Source organism: Wasmannia auropunctata, unplaced genomic scaffold (genome assembly GCF_000956235.1).
Source record: "Wasmannia auropunctata unplaced genomic scaffold, wasmannia.A_1.0 LD334327.1, whole genome shotgun sequence".
Lineage (NCBI taxonomy): Eukaryota > Metazoa > Arthropoda > Insecta > Hymenoptera > Formicidae > Wasmannia > Wasmannia auropunctata.
The window spans coordinates 21,326-43,188 of record NW_012028563.1 but is presented as its reverse complement, the minus strand read 5'-3'; the positions used below and the strand labels follow the sequence as shown (position 1 = coordinate 43,188).

Genomic DNA, 21,863 nt, shown 5'->3' with positions numbered 1-21,863 from the left:
TGAGTACCTGTGCTATTAAGTTGTATTTTTTCTTTGTTTACATTATGATTATAGCGATAACATGTAGTTATAATAAATTAGGACTTAAAAGGAAGAAGGAAATGATACAAAACTCGAATAATAGTCAATTAACTGCGGCTATCAGCGCAATCAAGCCTGTGCAAATGTGGCTATTTACGGGCATGCATTTTTTTCCGTGCGTAAAAGTGCGGAAGTAACACAAGGCAAGTAACATGGCACGATAGCTTATCAACGAAAAGATGGGGAAATAGATAAAAGTAAACAAGAGAAAGGATAGTGAATGAACAGCTCGCAAAATAGGGAAGCATGCGTGGGACGAGAGAGGGAGGAAGGGAGGAGAGAAAGAGAGAGAGAGAGAGAGAGAGAAATCTCTTCCTCATGTTACGTATTTACAAAAGCCGCCTGTGTACATCGAGAGTCCGGTACGATCAATCATTATCTGCAAGCGCTTAATAAATCACTATGCCATGTGTGTGTATTGCACTGACGAAATTGTCGCCGATAAATACTTGCGATTGTTCGTGGACGCTCATTCGCGCAAATGTCATAAATAGCTCATAGATGAGGTCGTCAAATTACCTTAAATATAAATGTACGCTGCAAAAAATTAAGCTTTTCTTTTCAAATCTTATTTCCTCCCGAATTAAATTCCGTTAAGGATTGAAAATAAGACAACACAATTAGATAACACAATTATCAATGGAAAAACAGAAACAGTTTATAAAGAATCGATAACGGTAATAAAAAAATAATGTTTCGCCAATAAGGTAATATTCACAATTAATGCCAGTCTTCGACGCGCAACAAATACACGTGAGTACTATAACATGCGATTATTATAATCGCAATGTCTCATAATACTCACAACGATACGCGTTATATGCTGTGTATATCGTATATGTCGTCATATGTTTAAAAAGATATTAAATTAAAGAGCTATCAACAACTGTACATATTTGTAAAAAAAGAATTCTTGTGAATGAAGAAAGTCATAAGAGATATAAATCGCGATCGACTTCCGGGCTTGACGCGTTTCACTTTTATAGACAAAGTTCAAATAAAAAAGTTAATTAAAAAAAAGAAAAAGAAATCTCTTCCTGTATGCTAGTCTTGTTTTAGAGTTCAATCAGTCTGTATATAAAATTATTCAAATACATTTTGTATAAAATGTTAATATAAAAAGTTTCCCTTGTGTTAAATTTTCTATTGGACTTTAAGATTTCTTTTTACTAAAACTGTCTCTAATCTTATCTTTATATTTAATAAATATAGGCCGTGCTGTCCGTTTGACATTTCCGATTTTGCGATACGAGTGTAAATGATTAAAATAAAATAAAACAAATGAAAGCCCTAAAGTCGATATTACACAAAGTTACCTACATCCTTAAAACGCGAGTTTGAGCTAGTTCCATACTTATACTCATTTGTGCGGACAAAATTGGGAGAATAAAATATCTGATCGATTCTAAATAATTATCGAATTCGACTGCTACTCAATAGTAAAAACATGTATGACTAACAATCATAAAAAATGATTGTAAACGAATATTGTCGAATCGCCTTTGCGACAAAATCTTTCATTGCTCCCGTCAACGAGAGGGGCTGTTTTTCGCAGTGAAATTGTAAACTAATGTACATCAGTATGTTCGCGCATTTTACGACACAAGGACTTTGGCTTGAAATGTACAAAACTGCGATTTTGTGCGTGTCGCTTTATTTTCGTGCATCCTTCATTTTGCAAGTATAAGAATCGAAATAAAAAATACGATCGGTTTGTGCAATTTCAACATTGTAGAAATTGATCGTTATCGACAGTTGAAAGATGCAATATTCATTGGCGACAAAATTTTGTTGGACATCGGAACATGCTGGCAAACTGCGAGTTTTATATTTACTGATACTGTTCACCATCGATTGTATGATTTGTCATCGATCATTTTTATTATATATAATATACGTAATGTAATACTGATTTCTCGATTTAATCAGTTTCAAGAATTTGTGGCAGTCGAATTTTTAAACTGTTTTGTACATACATACCTTTTGCCAGTAATACTTGCTTGGAATGCATTAACATTCCTTAATACATGCAGTAGAACTCCATTTATCGTGATATTTTTGTTCATTTACTTTTTACTTCAATCTTTTGCTCATTTGTGCTAATAACGAATCTTGTGCGCTGATTAACTGATTAACCTTTAAAGAACGGGGGTGATTTGCAGTTTTCTAGACTTTTATAACTTTCAATTTAAAACTTGAAGATATAAGCCATAGTAATGATCTATAAAAAAGATGAGATCGCTCTAGAGCTCGACTTCTCGTTTGGAATGATAAACAAATTGTTGTTTTTTTCAAAAAAAACAATTTTTGTTGTTAAAATATTTTATTAGAATAATTTTCATACCTTTTATAATGGAATCTATGATATAGAAATATATGAAAATTTTCAAGATCGAGAGATAAGAAATACAGATTATATCAATCTACTATATCAGTACATGTATAAACAATAAAATATCAATATAATACAAAAAAATAAAATTATTAGAACAAAAAATGATATATTTTACTATAAAATTCAGAAATCACGTTAAATTCATTTAAATCAATAAAAGCCGATAAATCGGCTTCCCGTTCTCTAGAGGTTAAAGCTCGCGGAACCTGATCTTATAAATCTGATAATCAAATCCACAGATTCCAAATTTGAAACTTTAAAGTATATTCATAGCCCAATAAAACTTTCATAAATAGTTAAATAAAACAAATTAGAATTCTTGCCGCTTGTTCCATAATTATTTGGAGCTAATCGTCCTCGCGAATGAAGTTCCACTGCAGCCTCAATATATCGGATAAGAACTATCGGCGAGAAGGAGGGCGGAATACAGAGAGAGTAAGAACTTTTTTTTCGCACACTCATTCACATATTGTACGCCACGTAGATAGGATCGAGCTGGTCCGCGAGAAAGCCGTCGCGCAGGTGCATCCGTTGCTTTTCACCACGTGAATTAATGGGTACCACACCAGGATCCACTACGACAACTACGCCGACCACCAAATGATGTTCCTCGAGCACAGCGCTCGTCACCAGAGCTACGAGATCGAGGGCCTCACTTTCGCTACCGTCCAATTCTACCACTACCACTAGAAGATTGGTCCATGTGAACACAGCGCTGGAAAAAAAATACGATAATATTCGATTATTAGTAGTGAATCGCCAATACAAAGATTGAGAATAAGAGAATACAGAGATTTGTAACTGCACACAATATTATAGAATACAAAATATCCAAATTGCATTAGAATTTAAAAAGACTTACCATTCTGCGATTTTCTTGTGGCACCGCATGACACTGTTCTCGATGTCTATCGGATGGTAGCGCATACCTCGTAGTAGGATGGCCTCATCAAGAGCGCCGACAACGAATACGGCGTCATGAAGTTCCGGGTCGCTTGGCACGAGATCAGCCTCGGGCACATTGTTAGTATCACCAGGTACGTCGCTAATCACCGACTGCTGAACGCTCTCGGTCCTTCTCAGGAAGCCAAGGTAGCCGGTCCGCGCATAGACCTCGCTCGTATTACCAGTAACCAGTCGCGCGTTGAAGTGATCAGCATAATCGCTCTCATCGCCATAGATTGTGAAGTAACCACTCGCATTGTGCGACGACTGTACCCAGATCTCGCCTAGATGCGAGTCACCGCATTGACCCTTGGTTTCGGGATTTGCGATAATTACTTTTACGCCGGGCAATAATTTGCCCGATTCCATCAAACACAGAGAATGCGGACTGCCTCGTTCCACCAGAGATACTCGGTCGTTACGTAATGCACGAAGGTCCACATAAACTGTCGAGGGTTCCGGACTGGATGCTCCCTGCGGAACAGAATCAAGGAAATATAAGAATAAATATTGAGGATCCAATTCGATTAATTCCGACAATCAATTTTACCTGTAAACAAATGGCAGTGTTCACTCTGCAGCCAAATGAGGTGGAGACCGCGCGCGGACTCAGACCGAGTGCGGAGAACAGCTTACTAAAACTTGTCGTTAACGCTATCCGTGGCCTTTCCTCGGCGACGACAACGCATGTTCTCACGCATGCCAGACTGACGCCTCGCGCCTTAAGTGCGTGAACCGAGGAGCCGAGTCCCTTAGTACATAGCTCCATAACGCCGTATGAACAGAATGTGTCTCTTACTCTGGACTGGCTAACCGCCGATAACCAGAGTGCAGGATTGGCTTCCACCTGATAATGACAACAAAACGATAAAATGAAATCTCTTCATATATCGATTGATTTTTACTTGTTATTGTTAATCTCTTCACTGAGCACAGGTATCGAGATACTTACCTCGGATGGTGGTATCAGTATAGAATGATGTCCACTGTATATACTGCTGAGACACCATAAGGCAAAACCGAGGCCCGAGTATGGATCCAGGCAGAGAGCGATATGTCTGGAGGGATAGAGCTCGCACGCTAACTTCATGGCACGGCACAACGAAGTGACCGCCGCGTGAGACATCTTGATGCCGGCGAGCATGCCCGTTGTCGAAACACTGAAGTCCAGATAGGCTAGCATTTCCGCGGTGGGTGCCCGATACATCACCGGTAGTTTCTTCTTTGGCATGTCGTCCATATCTAGAATCATCGGCCAACTCTTCACGTCGACCACGTTGTTCGCTTCCTATGCGAAACAACAACATCGATCAGTGACGTGCATCGCTTTCCAATTGACATTACAATCGAACATTTTCATAATTACCTTTGTCTTCAACAACTTGAGAAGAGTTTGGTTAGTCAATACGAGGACGGATTTGCTGACGTCCACAATCATGCGAACGGTCGGCAAGGTCGTTTGGAGATTTTGCGGATGAGGTGGCCTGATGGTTACCGGTACAGCGCCAACGTACAAACAACCGTAAAACGCGCATATCAGATCGGTACCGGGTGGGAAGATGAGCGCTACATGGTCCCCAGTGTTGACCCTTCCTCGATCTAAGAGTAGATTCCCGATCCTCTCGGCCTTCTTATGCAACTGCGAGCAGGACAATGAGGTAGCCACGGTGCCCTTTGCGTTTAACGACGTAAATATCACATGATCCGAAGTACTGACAGCGCGCCACCGTAGAATTTCGGAGATAAATTGGTACTAAAAGATGAACAAGAACATGTATAATATATAAATAAGTCGCTCTTTCTTCTCTCTTCCTCGCTATACATATATGTATAATAGGCTTTCATTAAACTTACAAACCTTTTTGGCATTATCACTGTCCTCGTCTAGGACACCCATATCTCGTCCCTGTGCAGAGGCTAATCGGTTGCCTTGGACAATATTCCCTACCATAACACTGGCTGGACCGACATCTGCAACAGAATCCCCCGCTACACGCCCCCGCACCATTCCGTTAGTAAACCAACACAAACACTCAACCCAATAATGAGTAGCTCACACACTCTTCCCTGACTGAGGCCGGAAAAATCAAAGCAATCGGTTTTCGCCATCGGAGCCAACAATATAAGCGTTCATAGGTCTTCCGCTCCACAGGTCTAACGCTTTAACGCGCATTCACAAATCTTTGGATCCATGGATTCTTGAATTTCCAAATGTCTTTCTTTTAATTGTACAGTCCAAACTAATTATACACAGATCCCAGATTGATTACGTTATACATTAAATACCAACGTGAAATTAAAAAAAGAAAGTATAAAAAAGCATTAAATGCAAGAAGCTAAAAAAAAGGTCTCTCCAGCAATAAAATAGTTCAGTAAAAGACAACCTTTTGCTAATCGGTGAAATTATGTTCGCACTTAATTAGGACACTACTACACTAGGATATTCGGAACTATATTCGGAACTCAGCCAAAAGAAGGAAAAATGAAATAACATGCTAAGCGTACATAAATTAACTGTGTAAGGATTGTTAATAAAATACAAGATATGCGATAACGTTGTATTCTAATCTAATCTCCAATATTTTGTAACAAATGTGAATCCCAAGTAAATTTTCCATGAAGATATAACACAATGTTACAACGTATCCTCCACATAGTGTCTCAAAAAGATGCATATTTGTATTTAATCGTTAATAAATTGAATCTTGTAAGACACTTAGTTAATACTTAAATACTCCAAATATTCATTTAATTAAAAAAGATATTACAAATAAATATATATAAATAGACAAATAAATTATATCGCGATTCTTAGACATCTACTTTGAAATACCGGTATGTACAAAAGACATTACACCATGCAAGTGTGTGTGCCAGATTTCTGAAGCCTACCAACAATTTTGTATAGATGTACGAAATTTCTTGGTGCTACATAAATAGAATTCTAGAAAGAACTAAGTTCATAGTTATCAATACATTTTTCCGACTTTTTGTTACTCTTCTTCCTTCAATTTCACAAACATACACACCCACCCACCCACACACACACACACACGCACACACACGTACACACACACACACACATTTTCTCTTCTTATTTATGTTTCACTTCGTCTATCACTCTCGACAATTCACATACGCAATTCAGTTAAAAACAATTCATCAGATTATTCTGACTCGTATCAATGTCAAACATTTATCTAAATACATCAACTGTTTAATTTTTAAATTAAACACATTCTATATTAAAAATCTGATCTTTCTCTATTTACATATTTTACACCAATATTTACATTTATTATAGAAGTTCTATTTTTTAAATATACAAAAGAAAACTGGCATTTTTGAAAAAAATGCTTGCTGGCGTTTGGTGATTCTCGTTAATTAGGTTTACGTCGATACCTATCAGTTCTGAAAGATATCGACGCGATACCTACTGATAGACTTTGCTTCACTTACCTGAATGGATTTCGCGCGGTTTTGGCAAATTGGTGACGCATGTGTGAGGACAGAGGAGCACATTAGCCGGATGGAGAGCACCCTCGAGGAAGCGGCGTTTCGTTTCCGACAGGTGAATGCCGCCCAGCGGCGTTTTGGGCAAATAGTTGGGTGGTACCAAGGCAAGACAATATATTCCTACTGCGTGAATTGAATCGACCGCTTGCAACACTCGAGACATCCATTGGAAACTCTGTATGAAATGAAAAAGGATGCTCAGGTCAATTTCTGACAGACACTTTTTCTTTTTTAAATAAAAGTTTTTCTATCTTTTTCTTTGAATAAAATTTAATTCTAGAACGTACTTCTTCCTCACTACAATCAGGTCGTTGTTCGGCAACGACGCATATCCTTTCGTCCCTAAGAACTCTCACGCTAAAAACGGCGATTCTACCGCGATAGATGAATTTCATTGGTTCAACCGCCAAAACAGTGGCGATAATGTCGTCGGCATTGTGTTTCCTGCCAGTCACTGTCATGAGACCGTCCCGCGATCCGCAGACAAACACGAGTCCTCCAGGACCAAGGAAACCCAGCAAACCAGAACGCGTATATTCTACATCACCCAAAACAGTACTGTCGACTTGTAAGGGCGATACTTTGAAAGTATTGTTGGTAAGCCCTTGTAAGCCCCAATATTGGCTACCCGTCGCAGCACTGTGCACGCAAATTTCACCCACTTCGTCCGTCTTACAAATAAATGGCTGTCCTTCCATCTTAATGACAACTACTATACCTGTAAAAAATATAAAGATATACAGTGATTAAGATGCATCATAATGTAAAAACAATCAATTTGCAAAGACTCACTTCCAGGCATGACTTGTCCGCAATCCTGCAGTGTCAACGACGTAAGAGAATTCTCCTGATCTACTCTGACAACTCCGTAACTCAGACCGGACATGGAGAGAACTCCACGGCCAGTCGCATTTACTCCTGCGCGTCCTGGCCTTCTCACGGAAACTGTAAGGGCCTCGCTCGAGGAAGCGCAAGGACAGACAGCATCCGGCCTGAGTCCTTTGGATTGAAACACTGAGAGAAACTGATCGCAGGACGAAAGAGACCAGGGATTTGCACCATCTGCAACGAGTAGCAGCCTCAACGATGCCAGAGAGATGTCTTTATGATCCTTAGTTGCTAACAGACCCCAGTGAAGATCTCGCGATTTTACGACCGCGACACTAGCACGATGCTTTGTGATCATCTGCATCCAGCTAGCGGGATTAACTTTCATCAGTGCATAAGGGATAAAAATGACATGCATGCCATTTAGCACGCTAGTCAAAGTGCTGTGCCAGAGGCCCACTTCCCGCTTAAAGTCTAACACGCAGACAGCATTCTCGCCTTCGGTGTAGCCACAGGCTTGCGTGAGTGCGCGACAGTGGGCCATCATTGCTGCCCTGGTAATGGTCACGCCCATCACGGAGCCATCCTTGTCGGTGGTATATTCAATATATGCAGGCGTGTCATCGGTGAGCCGTGGTGGCGGCAGCCAATCCTTAGGCGTCTTGCCTAGATGCTCGGTAACGAACCAATGCAGTTTTGGCCAGCCCTTAAAGGCTACCACTTCGCCAGCTGCCGTCTTCGGCAGACCCTTCAGACACGCTTCACTAGTCAGCGCCACCTGAAAATATCAAGATATAAAGACATTGCTGATTTCCAAGATCAAGTGAACTGTCACGGTTACGTACATCAGCGCAAATTGCAATGCAAATTGCAAGACAGTATGGTTAATTAAACATGCAAATATAGAAAGGAATGCTGCTTGGCGGATAAGACAAAAAACATAAAATGGTACTCCGTTTACCTGAATTCCACAACTCCCTAAGAGAAACCCGATTTGTTGAGAACCCGCATCACGACGGGTCAGAGGTACTTCGATGGGTACTGGCACGATACCGGCCTGAAGACAGCCATAAAAGGCGCACATAAAGCTGATCGGATCGTTGTTCGGATAAACCAGGGCGATCCTGTCGCCAGGTTTCAGGCAGCAATCCCCGCCGCGACTTAGAGCCTTATTTAGAAGGGTATAGGCAATCTTGTGAGAGCGACTGAGCAGTTTACCGTATGTGAGCGTTACGCAAAGTTTGCCGTTAGGATCTAGGACGGTGGCCACAGGCGCTTTGTATGTCGCCGAGCCGTACCTAAACATGAAAAATAAATTCTTTTATGGATTGCTGAATATAATAATTAAACGAATTTCCGCTTGCAGTTTTGAATCAGCTCCATGGAACGCAATATTGTTGGCTCATTGATATAGCTCACCTCTGAATGGCGGCTTCGAGAGATCGTGGCAAGCCCGATGGCACTGAGAGCGCCTCACCTACTGCCGATGTCATGGAACCACCTTCGGGTTTGGGAGCATTTGGATCCTTCGGATTTGCCGCGATTTCCAGTTCAATATCGTCGTCCTCGTAGAATTCTGGTAGCGGCCGACGCTTCGGCCGTTTCAGTGTGTTTAATAATTGCTGGATCTTTGCGGAGACCTTCCAGCGGCCGGTGGTGCCGGTACTATTCTGATCCTCAACTACGTGCGCATAACGGTTCACCCGGTCGGCGCCAGGCCGCCGCGTTGCCGATTGCTGCTGCCCGACCGGGGTGCTACTCGTCACGTGAGTAACATCCGGTGGTTGAATATTACAATAGGCGTGCGGCGTGTATTCGGCGATGTCGGTAATGTCGGCGCCTGGTGGCCTCCTAGCCGGCGGTCTGGGTGGCGGTGGAGTGTCGCGAGCGGAACCAGTACTGCTGGTATCCGAAAGACCGGTGCCTATCAAGATCGATAATAATTATTGCACAGTTATTAGACAGCTTATTTCATAGGACGACCGTGTTACAGCGTACGCGGGTTCCTTCACGTTTCAGCGCACGGTTCAACCACTTTTTTCACTTGTACACTGAAGGAAAAATAATGTGTATTGATTATTGGCGTATCGTCCGGCGGAAACAGTCAAGGACGCGTGATGCCAGCATTTAGCGGAGTCACATGATGCTTGAACCGTATACGATACGTTTTCTTTATACGTTCTTTTTTTTCTTTCAACATATGCGAGAGAACAGACGAAAATTTATTTGCTATAGTATGTGACATACCGATTATCCATATCGTTGCATTTACTTATCTTATTCGACAAATATTTATATAAATAATTCTCGATTTATTTGTATTTATCTCAACCATATATGTACCAACTCGGTATAAAAACAGACGCGTAACATGAATTGCTTCTATTTTACTTGTTTTGTCGTCATTCTATGTGACTAATAATGATTTTACCGGTTGGACCACCCGCGCCCGGACTCTCCTCAGTGACGACGCTATCCTCATCGCTACTGGACTCGCCGCTATCGCGTCTCTCCCGATCGGGGCTTCTGGCCATCACGGAGGTTCTCTTAGATGGCATTGGCAAGGATGGCTTTGGTCGTCCCTGCATCGCTGCCAAGGCCTGCTGCACCGCCTCCTGGCGCACCTCTAAACACGTAAGAATTGATTACTTAAATGGCCAACGAGAACGGATGATACGTGCAGACACTTGATGGTCTTACTTCCGCATCATCATCCGTTCATCATCTTTCGATGCTATTCATACATACGTGGTTCATGCGTATCGCGTATCGTACATTTTCTTGCTGACGATCTAACGTAATGCTCGCGCGCGCGCGCGCGCGCGTGTGTGTGTGTGTGTGTGTGTGTGTGTGTGCGTGTGTAGGATTTGCGAGATAAGATGCTTAGACTTGGAAAGATTGAACAGTTAAATTAAGGTTATTGAGTAGACACTGTAGCAATACACTATGACACACGTAATTTTCTTCTAGATATACAAACACACACATCGAGATAAATGAATCTCTTTTCTCATGCTGCCATTTGCAAGATGTGCAGACTACTTATTCCTTTAATTCCATTTCGAGCGTATCTATTGATTGACGCAAAATCACTATAATTGCCTTGTCTGCAACTATTATACTTTAAAAAAGGTACCATGTAAAAAAACATGAAAAAAAGGATTCGTTTGTCGTTAATGTTCGTTCAAATCGCACATAAAACAAATCTTGATGTTTTCTAAATAGAGCAAACTTTTTTGTAAAATAACACATAATAATTTTTTTTTCTAATCAGACATATAAAATTGAAATGTTTTAGCTTTAATTTAGAATAAAATATAACAGTTAAATAAAAATATAATAACATAAAATATAACAGTTCCTGGAAATGTAGAAATTGTATGTTATTCTAAATTAAAGTCCAAACGTTTGATGCTATCTATATTGAACTATTAGCACATTTTTTAATAAAATTAAACAGATAAATCCTCAAGCAACTTCGATTCTCCGCATTCAGTTTTTTTTACTCGCGATTAGAATAAAATTAATTAATGATTTTCTATTTTCGATAGATGCAACGAGTGCTGTCGCACATAAACTGCAATATAATGCAGGTAACATTCGGTCACTGAGTTGGTTGCCATATATTTCCGGGTGAAGCGCACCCATATCGTTATTATGACATCATGCAATACCAGGACGTGGCTCGTTACAAAGTTGTACTCGCGTCCTATAACGTCGACATATACAAGGTGTCTCATACATATTTAGTTTTTATCGGTAATTATATAATTAATTTCGGCAAAAATTTCATATATTAATTTGGGAATAACCATCTGGAGGCTGAGTTTTATTTCAGTAGCGAGAAAATAAAGCTTGTCAGTGTCAACTGACTGAGAATCCTGCATATCTATTTTTCTTATTTCTCCTTACTTTCTTTAGAAAATATTAAGTAAATTAGAGATATGCTCGTTTTTTCTTCGTTTTAGAGAAAATCGCAAAAAAGGTAAAACATAGTTTTTATTTTTGTACTTATTTAGTACTTATTCATTTACGCTTATTTATTCGCGTTATCACTTGCTTAATATAGATATTGTTTAAAATGTTACCTCTTGCAGCAATAATTTAATTAAAAGATTAAATACATTCAGATATATAGATTTTTTGGAGAACAACTTCTCTAATTATTTAGAAGACATTCACCTGCAGCTACAGATTGAAATGTGGTTCCAGCTGGATGGGTGTCCAGCTCATTATGGTAGAGCTTGGTTACTCGAGCTTGGCTAGACAGAAATTATCCACGACGATGGATTGGATGTGGATAAGTGATATCTTGGTCACCCTGATCATCTGATTTGACTTGGGTGTATGTGTGGTGGGGGGGGGGGGTGCAGAAAATTTATTCGTTGCCAGTGAACTCAAAAGAGCAATTGAGAGGTCGCAATCGTGACTGCAATGTATCAAATATTACCAGATTAGTGTTTAGCTGCAATACGAGCTGTCCATACCAGATGTAATACTTGCATTGTTGCAAGAGGCCAACATATTGAACAATATCTACATTAAGCAAGTGACAACGTGAGTAAATAAATAATAAATAAGTACAAAAATGAGAACTACGTTTTGTCTTTTTTTCGCTATTTTCTCCAAAACAAAGCAAAAACGAGCACATCTCTAAAGAACTTTTTTTCTTAGTTTCGATTCCCTACACCCTTCGAAGTTTTGAGGTTTAAATTCGAGACACCCTATATAATAATCTCAAATACTAATAGATTGTAGAATAATATATAATTAATATTTTAATTGGAATTGAGAGTGAAAAAAAATCGCTCCAAGTAATTGTGAAAAAAAATTAGATAGCTATTCTTTCCAGATTAATAGTATAAAATCTCGATGTATAGATATTAGAAAAAGGTAAAACGTGAGATAAAACAGATATTTATATCTATATATTGTTAACAGAGTAAAACAACATTACTGTTTAACAAACACTCTCTACGGTTTTTTCGAAATTTTATTTTTACATTGACATTTCCTATGTTTTCTTTGAACGTCATGTACACAACTCTATCGACGCAAGTATGTTCTTAGATCGGCTTATCTTCTACGAGACACTCCGTCGACATTGACTAGTAACGGTGCACCAGGTGGAAGATTACCTGCACTTTGCATTTAAGATAAATGAACCTTTCTATCGGCGCTTTCGAACGAAGCGAGCTTTTTTCTCTCGGTCATGTGGAATGACATTTTATTCGGGAAAGAAACGTAGGGGTAAATGCGGAGCAGGACGTCAAGCCCGATGAATTTTATTTAAAGAAACTAGAATAGCTAGAAAAATGAAATAAACCCATACAGATAAATAATGTTACTCACGTTACATAATGACACCCGGACTCGCGTTTATTCAATCGTCGGACATAAAAAAAACCAACAAAAGCCTAGATTGTGATTTTTCATGCAATATTATTTAAATAGATTTTTGTAAATATCATTTTTTTCTATTCTCCTTGTCATTTTCTCTTTAACATTCGCTATAAGGCTACAAAAGAAAAGGTGTATTTGTTCGAGCATTTGTACGAGGGGTCAACCATTACTTAAAAAAATGTAGTGATTGCTAATTATGGCAATACAACACAATTTATTGTTAGTACTGCTATTGTATTGCTTTCGTATTGTCAGTAATATTGCCATCTATTATCTCATGTACTGCCGTATTACCTCATACACTATCACCTATTGCAAAATATTGCCAAATATTGCTAATGTATTGCTAGATATTGCTCGATGTATTGCTATGTATTGATAGCGTATTGCTAGTATTGTACTGCCGCAATACAGGCAATATATTCCTAAAGAAATGTACACTGATTGCCATAGTGGTTGACCTCTCGGGTTTGTATAATTTTCAAACAGTAAAAATGGAGCTGATAAATTAACGATGTACCCACTGTTGCTACCTGAATGGTCCTTGTATAGGTATCTAATGCCAGAGGTATATACTCACCGGAATGGTAACGGCTCTCATTGCGTGTGAGTCTGCGATTACCGCGTCTAGCTGCTGCCGCTGCTGCCGCCGCCGCAGCAGCCGAGTTCGAGTTCCCAGTGTTCCCTGTGGAGCCGCCAGAACCCGGGGGACTGGCGATTCCTCCAGGTGCTAGTCGACCGCCTGCATGCAACACAACAACAACACCGGCACATAGACAAAGAAGGAATGCTACGAGATTGCATTGGCTGCGAGGCGCAAGAGTTGTCATCGTTCACTCTCCCTCACGGTCCCGTCACGCTCGGAATAAACGAGCACTCAAACATCGGTGTCGAACATGGAAACGCTTGGGAGTTAATACATTCTCTGTCTACTTTGCTATCGTTAACCGTCAGGTAAACAAGTCAATTCCAGTTTCTAGATCTAACGGAAAGCTAGCTTAGAAGAAGCGAATTCAACTATTTTCATGTTAACCTTTAGAGGACGGGGAGCCACTATGGTGGTGTTGTTCTATTTTTCATATTACAAGCTTGGGATTTCGATGTGTGCTCTTTTAGCAATTCGATCCCGAATTTCTAACATTTCTAATATTAAGTAATATTTAAAAAAACAAGAAACAATGTAAAGTCAATTTATGGAATCTCTACATGTATCATATAACAAATCCTAGCCGTGGATGAAGAACGAGAATCTACTCATTTCTTTAATTCCATTTTAAAAGCTGAAAATTACAATTAAATCTAAAATTATATATTATGACTCTGCAGACCTTCAAATCTCCTACTTTTCAAGGTTTTATTTATTTTCATGTCCGCCATATTATTTTGCCATTTTAAGTTTTGAATATATTATTTAGAATTTTCAAAATTTGACATATACCTATATCTATTTAAATCAATGACGTTAATTTCATAAAAATTCATTTTTCTAATTGACAAGTTGCTACATTAGATTTCTTATTTTGAAAATGTCTTTTTAAATTTTAAAGTTTTGATATATTTAAAAAAAATCAGCAAACTCAATAATTTCTCATAACAAATCTTCGGAAAATCTGCCGATTTAAATATCGATCATTATAAACGGGAAACCACAATAATGAAATAATATCATATTTTTGAGGCAATAAATTATAATAAATCTTGCTCATGGAATAGCAAGTAATAGTTGTACGATTTGAAAAAATAGATCCCATGTTCTCTAAAGGTTAACGATCTCACGGATCGTAAGTCTATAAATCTATCCTTGATATCAAAAGTATAAAATCAAGAATCAGATATAGACTCGAGGATCCGTGGATCTTCACGGTTCCAAGCGGTTAAGTATTGCCCTCGCGAAGGCCCACCAGTGGATTCTCCATGATTTACATGCCACGATAGAGTGTTATTTATCTCCAGATGCGAGAAATAATTGTCTAATTGCGCCATTGCGCGATGGCTGGTCATTCCACCATCAGATGCTGCGTCTCGTGAATGTGAACTCGTATCGATCGTCTGTGGCTCGACGAGGAGGAGGAGGAGGAGGAAGGCCGGTCGGTGGCGTGATTCAGTTGGAATAATCGCCGAGTGATTTCGAGAAAAATCGTGCCGATCGTCCTATTATGTGAATTTACCACGCACCACCTATCGAACGGTGATATCAAAGTCCCGATCAAACCGCGTCTTGCGTGAAAAAGAATTTTAAAAAATAATAAAATAAAAAAAAATCTTCCTGAAAGTCAGGACTACCTCTGACTCTGTAATCAATATCGAGATACCGCGAGGTAATGCCACAACATCAAAGATCCCTATCGTAAAATGTATAATGCAGATCTCTGTGGTATTGCGATCTCGCGGTGATCTACGCAAGCAAGAATCTCATATCGATGATTGGGGGGGGGGGAGACACGTGAAAAATGGAAGTGTTGCACGCTCGCGGATACACGACGCAGTCGGTTGAATAGTGAGAATGTCGACGGATGGCAGGCCGGCCGGCTGGCTGCAATCTTGAGTCACCCGAAGGTGGAACAACCGGTCTCGGCTACCGCCTGGCTATGTCAAATTACAAAGGTATCTAAAGGTGCAAAAGCGTCTCGAGGCAACACACGCGAGAGAGTCAGGGAGATAAAGCAGACAGGCTATACACGAAGGAGAGAAGTGCAAGCGGCACGACGGACGAAAAACTTATTTGCTCTCAATTTTCCATAGTGTGCGAAAAAATGGGGGTATAACTATTCGAAGCGGGTTGTAGTACATCTATTTCTATAAAATTTGAATGGAAAAAAAACATGATGGATGCAGATAAAAACACGAGATTGAAGCAAGGGAATATATATGTCGTCGTTCTCTCAACAAGAACAATTTCGACGGTGAGAGGAGGAGTCGTATCATACTTGTAGCTATAGAATTGTGTCATTCGTGTCATTCGTGTGTACATACACGTGTGTATCCGTGCAGAAATTGCATAAAAATAGAGAAATGAAATGCGCACGGTGATTAAAGAATCCTTTGTAAATTGCTGAATTCTACGTGTTCTAATCTTAAAAAAAAAAAGCTATAAAATAAATATCTACAGTTTGACGAAAGGGCTAAAAGCTAAAAAAGCTGAAATCAAAGCAAAAATTGCGACACACAATCAATAACGTTCCCCGCTCGCCACAACTCGGGAGATACGCTCACTCACGAGCGTACGTAATGCATGGCGCTACCTGAGTGATAGCGCTTCTCGTTGTGCGTGACGCGCCGTTGCGTGCGCCGTGCACGTGGCTGCGGTCGGCCGCCGCCATAGCCCCCTCCTCCCCCGCCTCCACCTCCTTCACCGCCACCGCCACCTCCTCCGCTTCCGTAACCCGTTCTCTCCAGCCCTCTACTAACGCCGCCGCCGCCGCCGCCGCTGCCTCCGCCGCTGCCACCACCACCGCCGCCGCCGCCGCCACCGCCGCCGCCGCCGCTGTCGCCGCCACCACCACCTCCACCACCAATACCACCATTTCCAGCCCCTACGATCCACACAAGCGCGTATGCACAGTGCGTTTTCTCGATTCTTAACGCGCTCCGCGTCGCGCGTATCGCTGGTGGTAAGATGAACGCATTGAACTTTTCATTCAGGCCATTTGATATTTTGCGCACAAGCAGATATAACATAAAATATTTCATAATATTATTAATTTATACGTAATTAGCAGTTATCATATACATGTACCACCTGTGGTCAGCTTTCAGTTATTATTATGTTACATACAAATATTTATTTAAATTTTTTGATAGTATTTTATCTCGTGCCTTACACGTTATGTATTATGCACATATTCATTAAGATCTTGCACTCATTATATCTATTTAAAAAATTCTAAAAGTAAACATTACTTATATTTACATAGTTAGTTTGTTTTAATTAAAAAAACAATATATTGTTTTAATTATTCATATATTGTAATATTTGAATAAATCATAAATAATTCTTAAAATTAAATTTATATATCTAATATTTGTGACTTGTTTTATATATTTTTACATGTTTATTTCATATATTCTATTAATATATTTTGTATATTTCTTTTAAGAGAGTTAACATATGAAAATTCGACTTATGGAGTACTTTGTACGAGAGTTTATAATTTTCCGATTATAATAACTTTTAGAGTAAAAAAATCAATATTTAACAGTAAATTTATTGCATACATATGATAAATGTAACCATAAAACAAAATACCAAGCTATTACTCATGGTTACACATAGTTACAACTTCGAATTATAAAAGTAGTGACAATGGAAGTTTGACTTATAGAGGTAAACTTCGAATTGTAGAGATCTGACTACTTTAAATTCAAGTTATAGAAGTAAAATATATATCTAAATGCCTAACAAATAATTCAAGTTAAGATAGGTTTAATTCGATTTATAGAGGTTTTCTGCAGCAAAACGGAAGGGGATGAACAAAATTTTCGTTTTATAGAAGTTTTTGAGTTGCAAAGGTTTGAATTATCGAAGTTTCACGGTAATCACACTAATTATTTAGATTTATTTTTATTCTTTTACATCGCATCTCTTTATCTTAAATATTATTATAATAAACAATGTTTTGGTGCACACGGCCTGAATGGAATGTATTAAACGTTCATATTTTTACTTTTCCACCATTTTATTTTATCTTATTGTTAGCTTATTACGTAAAACTGATAACTTTTCATACTGATGATAAAACATTTAAATGAACGACAAATATTTTTATCGTTACCGCCACGAAAGTAAATACGGTAAAAGACATTAAGGCGGAATATGCTGCAGCTGATTCCTTTTTACGCGATGCATTTTTTTTTTGGTGGTGCAATGCTGTCATAATAATTTACTTTGTCTTAAAAATTAATCATAGGGACTATGACGTTTCGCCTGAATCGCACCAAGGATAATATGAAAGAATTTTCCGTTATTTGACTTTTAGCCATATCGGCTAGAAAACTGTCGCTAGTTCGACTCGCGCTCACGACAATGGCAGATGCACGTAGCATATAACGAGCGGATAACGCGGAAGCGCTTCTTCCGTGTGCAGGTACAGTTAAACTGCAAGCCGATTGCAGCGGTTCTACCGATCGCAGCTGCGGGCGCAAAGGCGCGTCCGTCTAACTATACGGGGTGGCTCCATGAAAAAGTATGCGATTCTCAAATGTTATACGTTGTCTATCATCAATTCTAACTGGACTTTTACCTTAACATGGGGGAGATTTTAAAGCAGTAAACAATAATTTACTAAAATTTACAATAATTAACTAAAATTTATATTTAGATTTATATACTCATAGAACTTCATAAATTAAAAAAAATCTAAATTTTTTTTACTTTCCACTAGTTTGACATAAAAATAAATATAGATTAGTAGTAATTATCAAAAATTACGAAATTTACTTTTCAAAATTTTAAATGCGCTTTTCTCGAAATATTATGTTTAAAAACGATAGCAATAATTCAAAAATACGATTTAAATAATTAATTTAAAATTTTTAAATAATTTTTTATAATATTTTGTTTGTTAAGTCTTTTTCTCAAGTTGTAACAAAAGAATAAAATTTTTAAAGAAAATGTAATTCCTACGTTTAAATATCCTACGTTTAATCTAGTTTCACGAAAAGTAAAATTTTTACAAATTCCCTCCGGAAACCAAAAATAACAAAATTTAAAAAATATCTACATTTTTATTTCAAATAATTTACCGAAGCTAAAATCTTGGCCACCATGTAGGTGCGCAGACTGCAATAGTTATTTAGGATCCCATTGTTCATTATTTCAGTATTTTAATTACAATTTTACATCTTAATTTTATTATTAAAAATGTTTTTATAACAAAACAAATACTGCTTGTCTATTTCTTTAAGTAAAAATTTTAGTACTAATAAGTATCTATTTTCTTCGCTACAACTACAATTTCTATAACTCCTTACTATAATATCTTTTCTGTTGAATCTTCTCTACTTCTATAATTAGTTTAATCTTTTTAAATTTGTTTATTCGAGGGAAAAAAACATCACTGATTTAAACGAAAAATTATATTAATTCTTTCTTGTCATATAAGTTCCTCTAAAAAAATAACCAAGAGTTAAACAGTTTAAACTAGCAAAAATATATTAGCTCCGTGGATTTGTTCTAAACTGTTAAAAATGAAGAATATCTTACCGTGAAAGGGTTAAATGGATACGCAATGGGGCGCATCGGCGAGAGATGCGTTCACGGAATGCAGCCTGCGCGGGCCAGCAAATGACGTGTGGTAACGTCAGGATAGTTCCGTCTCCGGTAATTTGCGACGATAAGACGAAGTCTCGCGCTTGCAGTCGCGACAGTTGCGGTAACGGTTGGCGAAACTCGGAAACGATTCGCGTTACACTTTGCGCCCGCGATAAGCGATGCGGAAACGCTCGACGATCGACGATTGAAATTCGTTCCCATACGGATTTTCACGGAGCTCGAAATAATCCCATTTGAAGAGTAAGAGGCGAACGTCCTTCGTAAAATAAACATAAGATAAAATCACGATGCGAGGCCGGCGCATCCTTCTTGTTACAACGCAATTTTCTCTTGAGTTTTCTCCCGAGCCGCGTTCCGCATCTCGCGTGGCGCAACCGGGAGCAGTACTTGTACGTTTGCAGTTGCAAGGTGCCGAGCGCGTTAAAGCGACGCGTGCCGCGAACGATTGCATCCTGTCCCTTCCTTTTATACAGATTGCATTTGCCATTGTGCACACAATGAGGCGCGTGTTTCTTGAGAATCGGAACGCGATTGATATTGCGAGCTGCTCGTTGCGAGCTCGATGGTGCAACATTGCGCACACCAAAGATGCGACGAGAGAGATAAGACTTGCGAGTTAGAAACGGGAAGTAATTTCTTTTTTCGTCTGAGAAAGTATCATCTAATTGTATCACCCAATTGTATAAAATAAAAAAGATTTACGTACTTTCTTCGTAAACTAAATATGTTACGGGATACAATTAATACAGGCTTCGTCGAGGAAATTAAGAAGAAAGAACTTCCATCAAAATGCCGCGAGTCTTGTCTAAAAAAAAAAGTCCCGCTCCGAAATGTATAACGCGACTCTATGCGGGATCGATCGAATAATGTGACTGAACATGTGGGGCGATAATATTTTCACATCGCTGACTTCTCCGCCCGCTCCGCGTACTGCATTATCGCGAATAACGCGCGATGATATCTCCTCGCTGCTTACTTACGGGAGTTTTAATGAATTCTAGAAAAGCGAAACACTCACCTATCTGCTTCGAGGCGTATTGCTGAAGTAGACGCGTCCGTTTCTTTTCATAACCCTTCTGCGTAATATCTCCTGCAACAGCGGAAAACGGTTTAATTAATAACCCAATCCAAGAAAATAATTTACAGCATTTAAAAAATATTACACCTCGGATCGTCATCGTAATATCACGAGTAAAATCGTTGTTACATTCATTTTTTTTTATAACGTGCATCGTACGATATTAATCAAATTGCTTTCAAGAAAACATATGTTCTCTTCTGTCGTTGTCTTGTCTCCGTTATTGCATCCGTTATATTCAATGGGTACAATAACGAGGTATTTAAATAAAGATGGTATTTAAATTAAAAATGGTGTACGTAGTTTATGTAGACTAGGAATAAAAAAATACAAATAAAAGATAGAATAATAGTTATATCGATATACGTTAATAAAGATCTGCTTGTATCGTTGAAAATAAATCGCGCTATTAAGGATTGCGAAGATCGAACGAACGTTTTCAGGATTGAATTTTAGATTGGTGCACGCTTGGCTGCCAGTGGCCGTGCTGATGCAGCTCGCCCATGTGCCGAGCACGATGTAAAACTGGTTAGCGTACTCGCCTTTCGTCACGCCTCGTAACACGAGAAAACGCCGAAGAATCGATCCTAACGGCCGAGACATGATTTTTCCACGTTTGCGAAACGAAACGGGCCCTCTCGATTATGCTAATCAACGTATTTGAGTGATTCTTGACATTGTCGATGCGTCAAACCTGTTCATATTTGTCACTATGCAATAACAATTTCTCGGGAAAAGCGACGTAATGTTATGGTATCTCTGGGGAAACGTTCCATTCCCCTCAAAAGTTTTAAAACGGAGACTACTCTGTGTGCAGGTATATGTGAGTGTGTTCGTTATATATTCTATATATGACTTTAAATACAATAATTTATATATTTTTTTATATATTCACATATTTATGTACCTATATATTTTATATTTATTTATTTGTATATATACATGTATATATTTCAATATATACATTTGTAGTTCTTAACAGTATTTAAAATGCTTGTAGCATCATCATCGAATTGACAATCAATTTAATTTGTGATAATATTTCAGCTTTATAATTGCGTTATTAAAGATCAATATAATCGGCGCATAGTTTACAATAGCTAAAATTTAAAGATTTAAAATTAAGGATATTATTGGACAACTATCTAGGCCGAATTTGCCTTGTTTCCTCTCATTGTTGTGTGTGTGTGTGTGTGTGTGTGTGTGTGTGTGTGTGTGTGCGTGTGCGTGTGCGTGTGCGTGTGCGTGTGCGTGTGCGTGTGCGTGTGTGTGTGTATAAAATTCGTGTGTATATTATTTTATTTTTATAACTGAAATTTATTACATATATTTTATTAGAATATTGT

The 21,863-nt window shown here is 38.7% G+C and overlaps 1 protein-coding gene across 6 annotated transcripts in view; it reads right to left on the bottom strand.

Annotated features, from left to right (window-relative positions):
* Nucleotides 1–4: 4 nt before the first annotated feature.
* The window catches only part of LOC105458773 (disco-interacting protein 2), a 35,400-nt gene continuing 13,541 nt past the window's right edge, over nt 5–21,863 (bottom strand). For 2 of the 6 annotated variants that reach the window (XM_011704311.1, XM_011704307.1), the window contains 14 exons: nt 20,458–20,529; nt 13,749–13,910; nt 10,197–10,391; nt 9,185–9,689; nt 8,727–9,063; nt 7,730–8,543; nt 7,225–7,655; nt 6,881–7,112; nt 5,280–5,410; nt 4,788–5,174; nt 4,374–4,709; nt 3,972–4,268; nt 3,339–3,895; nt 5–3,191 (listed from right to left, as the gene is read on the bottom strand). In XM_011704311.1, coding sequence (XP_011702613.1) covers nt 2,939–3,191; nt 3,339–3,895; nt 3,972–4,268; nt 4,374–4,709; nt 4,788–5,174; nt 5,280–5,410; nt 6,881–7,112; nt 7,225–7,655; nt 7,730–8,543; nt 8,727–9,063; nt 9,185–9,689; nt 10,197–10,391; nt 13,749–13,910; nt 20,458–20,529 — 4,709 coding nt within the window. In that variant the 3' untranslated portion in view covers nt 5–2,938. The remainder of the gene's footprint in view (nt 3,192–3,338; nt 3,896–3,971; nt 4,269–4,373; nt 4,710–4,787; nt 5,175–5,279; nt 5,411–6,880; nt 7,113–7,224; nt 7,656–7,729; nt 8,544–8,726; nt 9,064–9,184; nt 9,690–10,196; nt 10,392–13,748; nt 13,911–20,457; nt 20,530–21,863) is intronic. The other 4 variants (XM_011704313.1, XM_011704308.1, XM_011704312.1 and 1 more) reach the window with 2 other exon arrangements.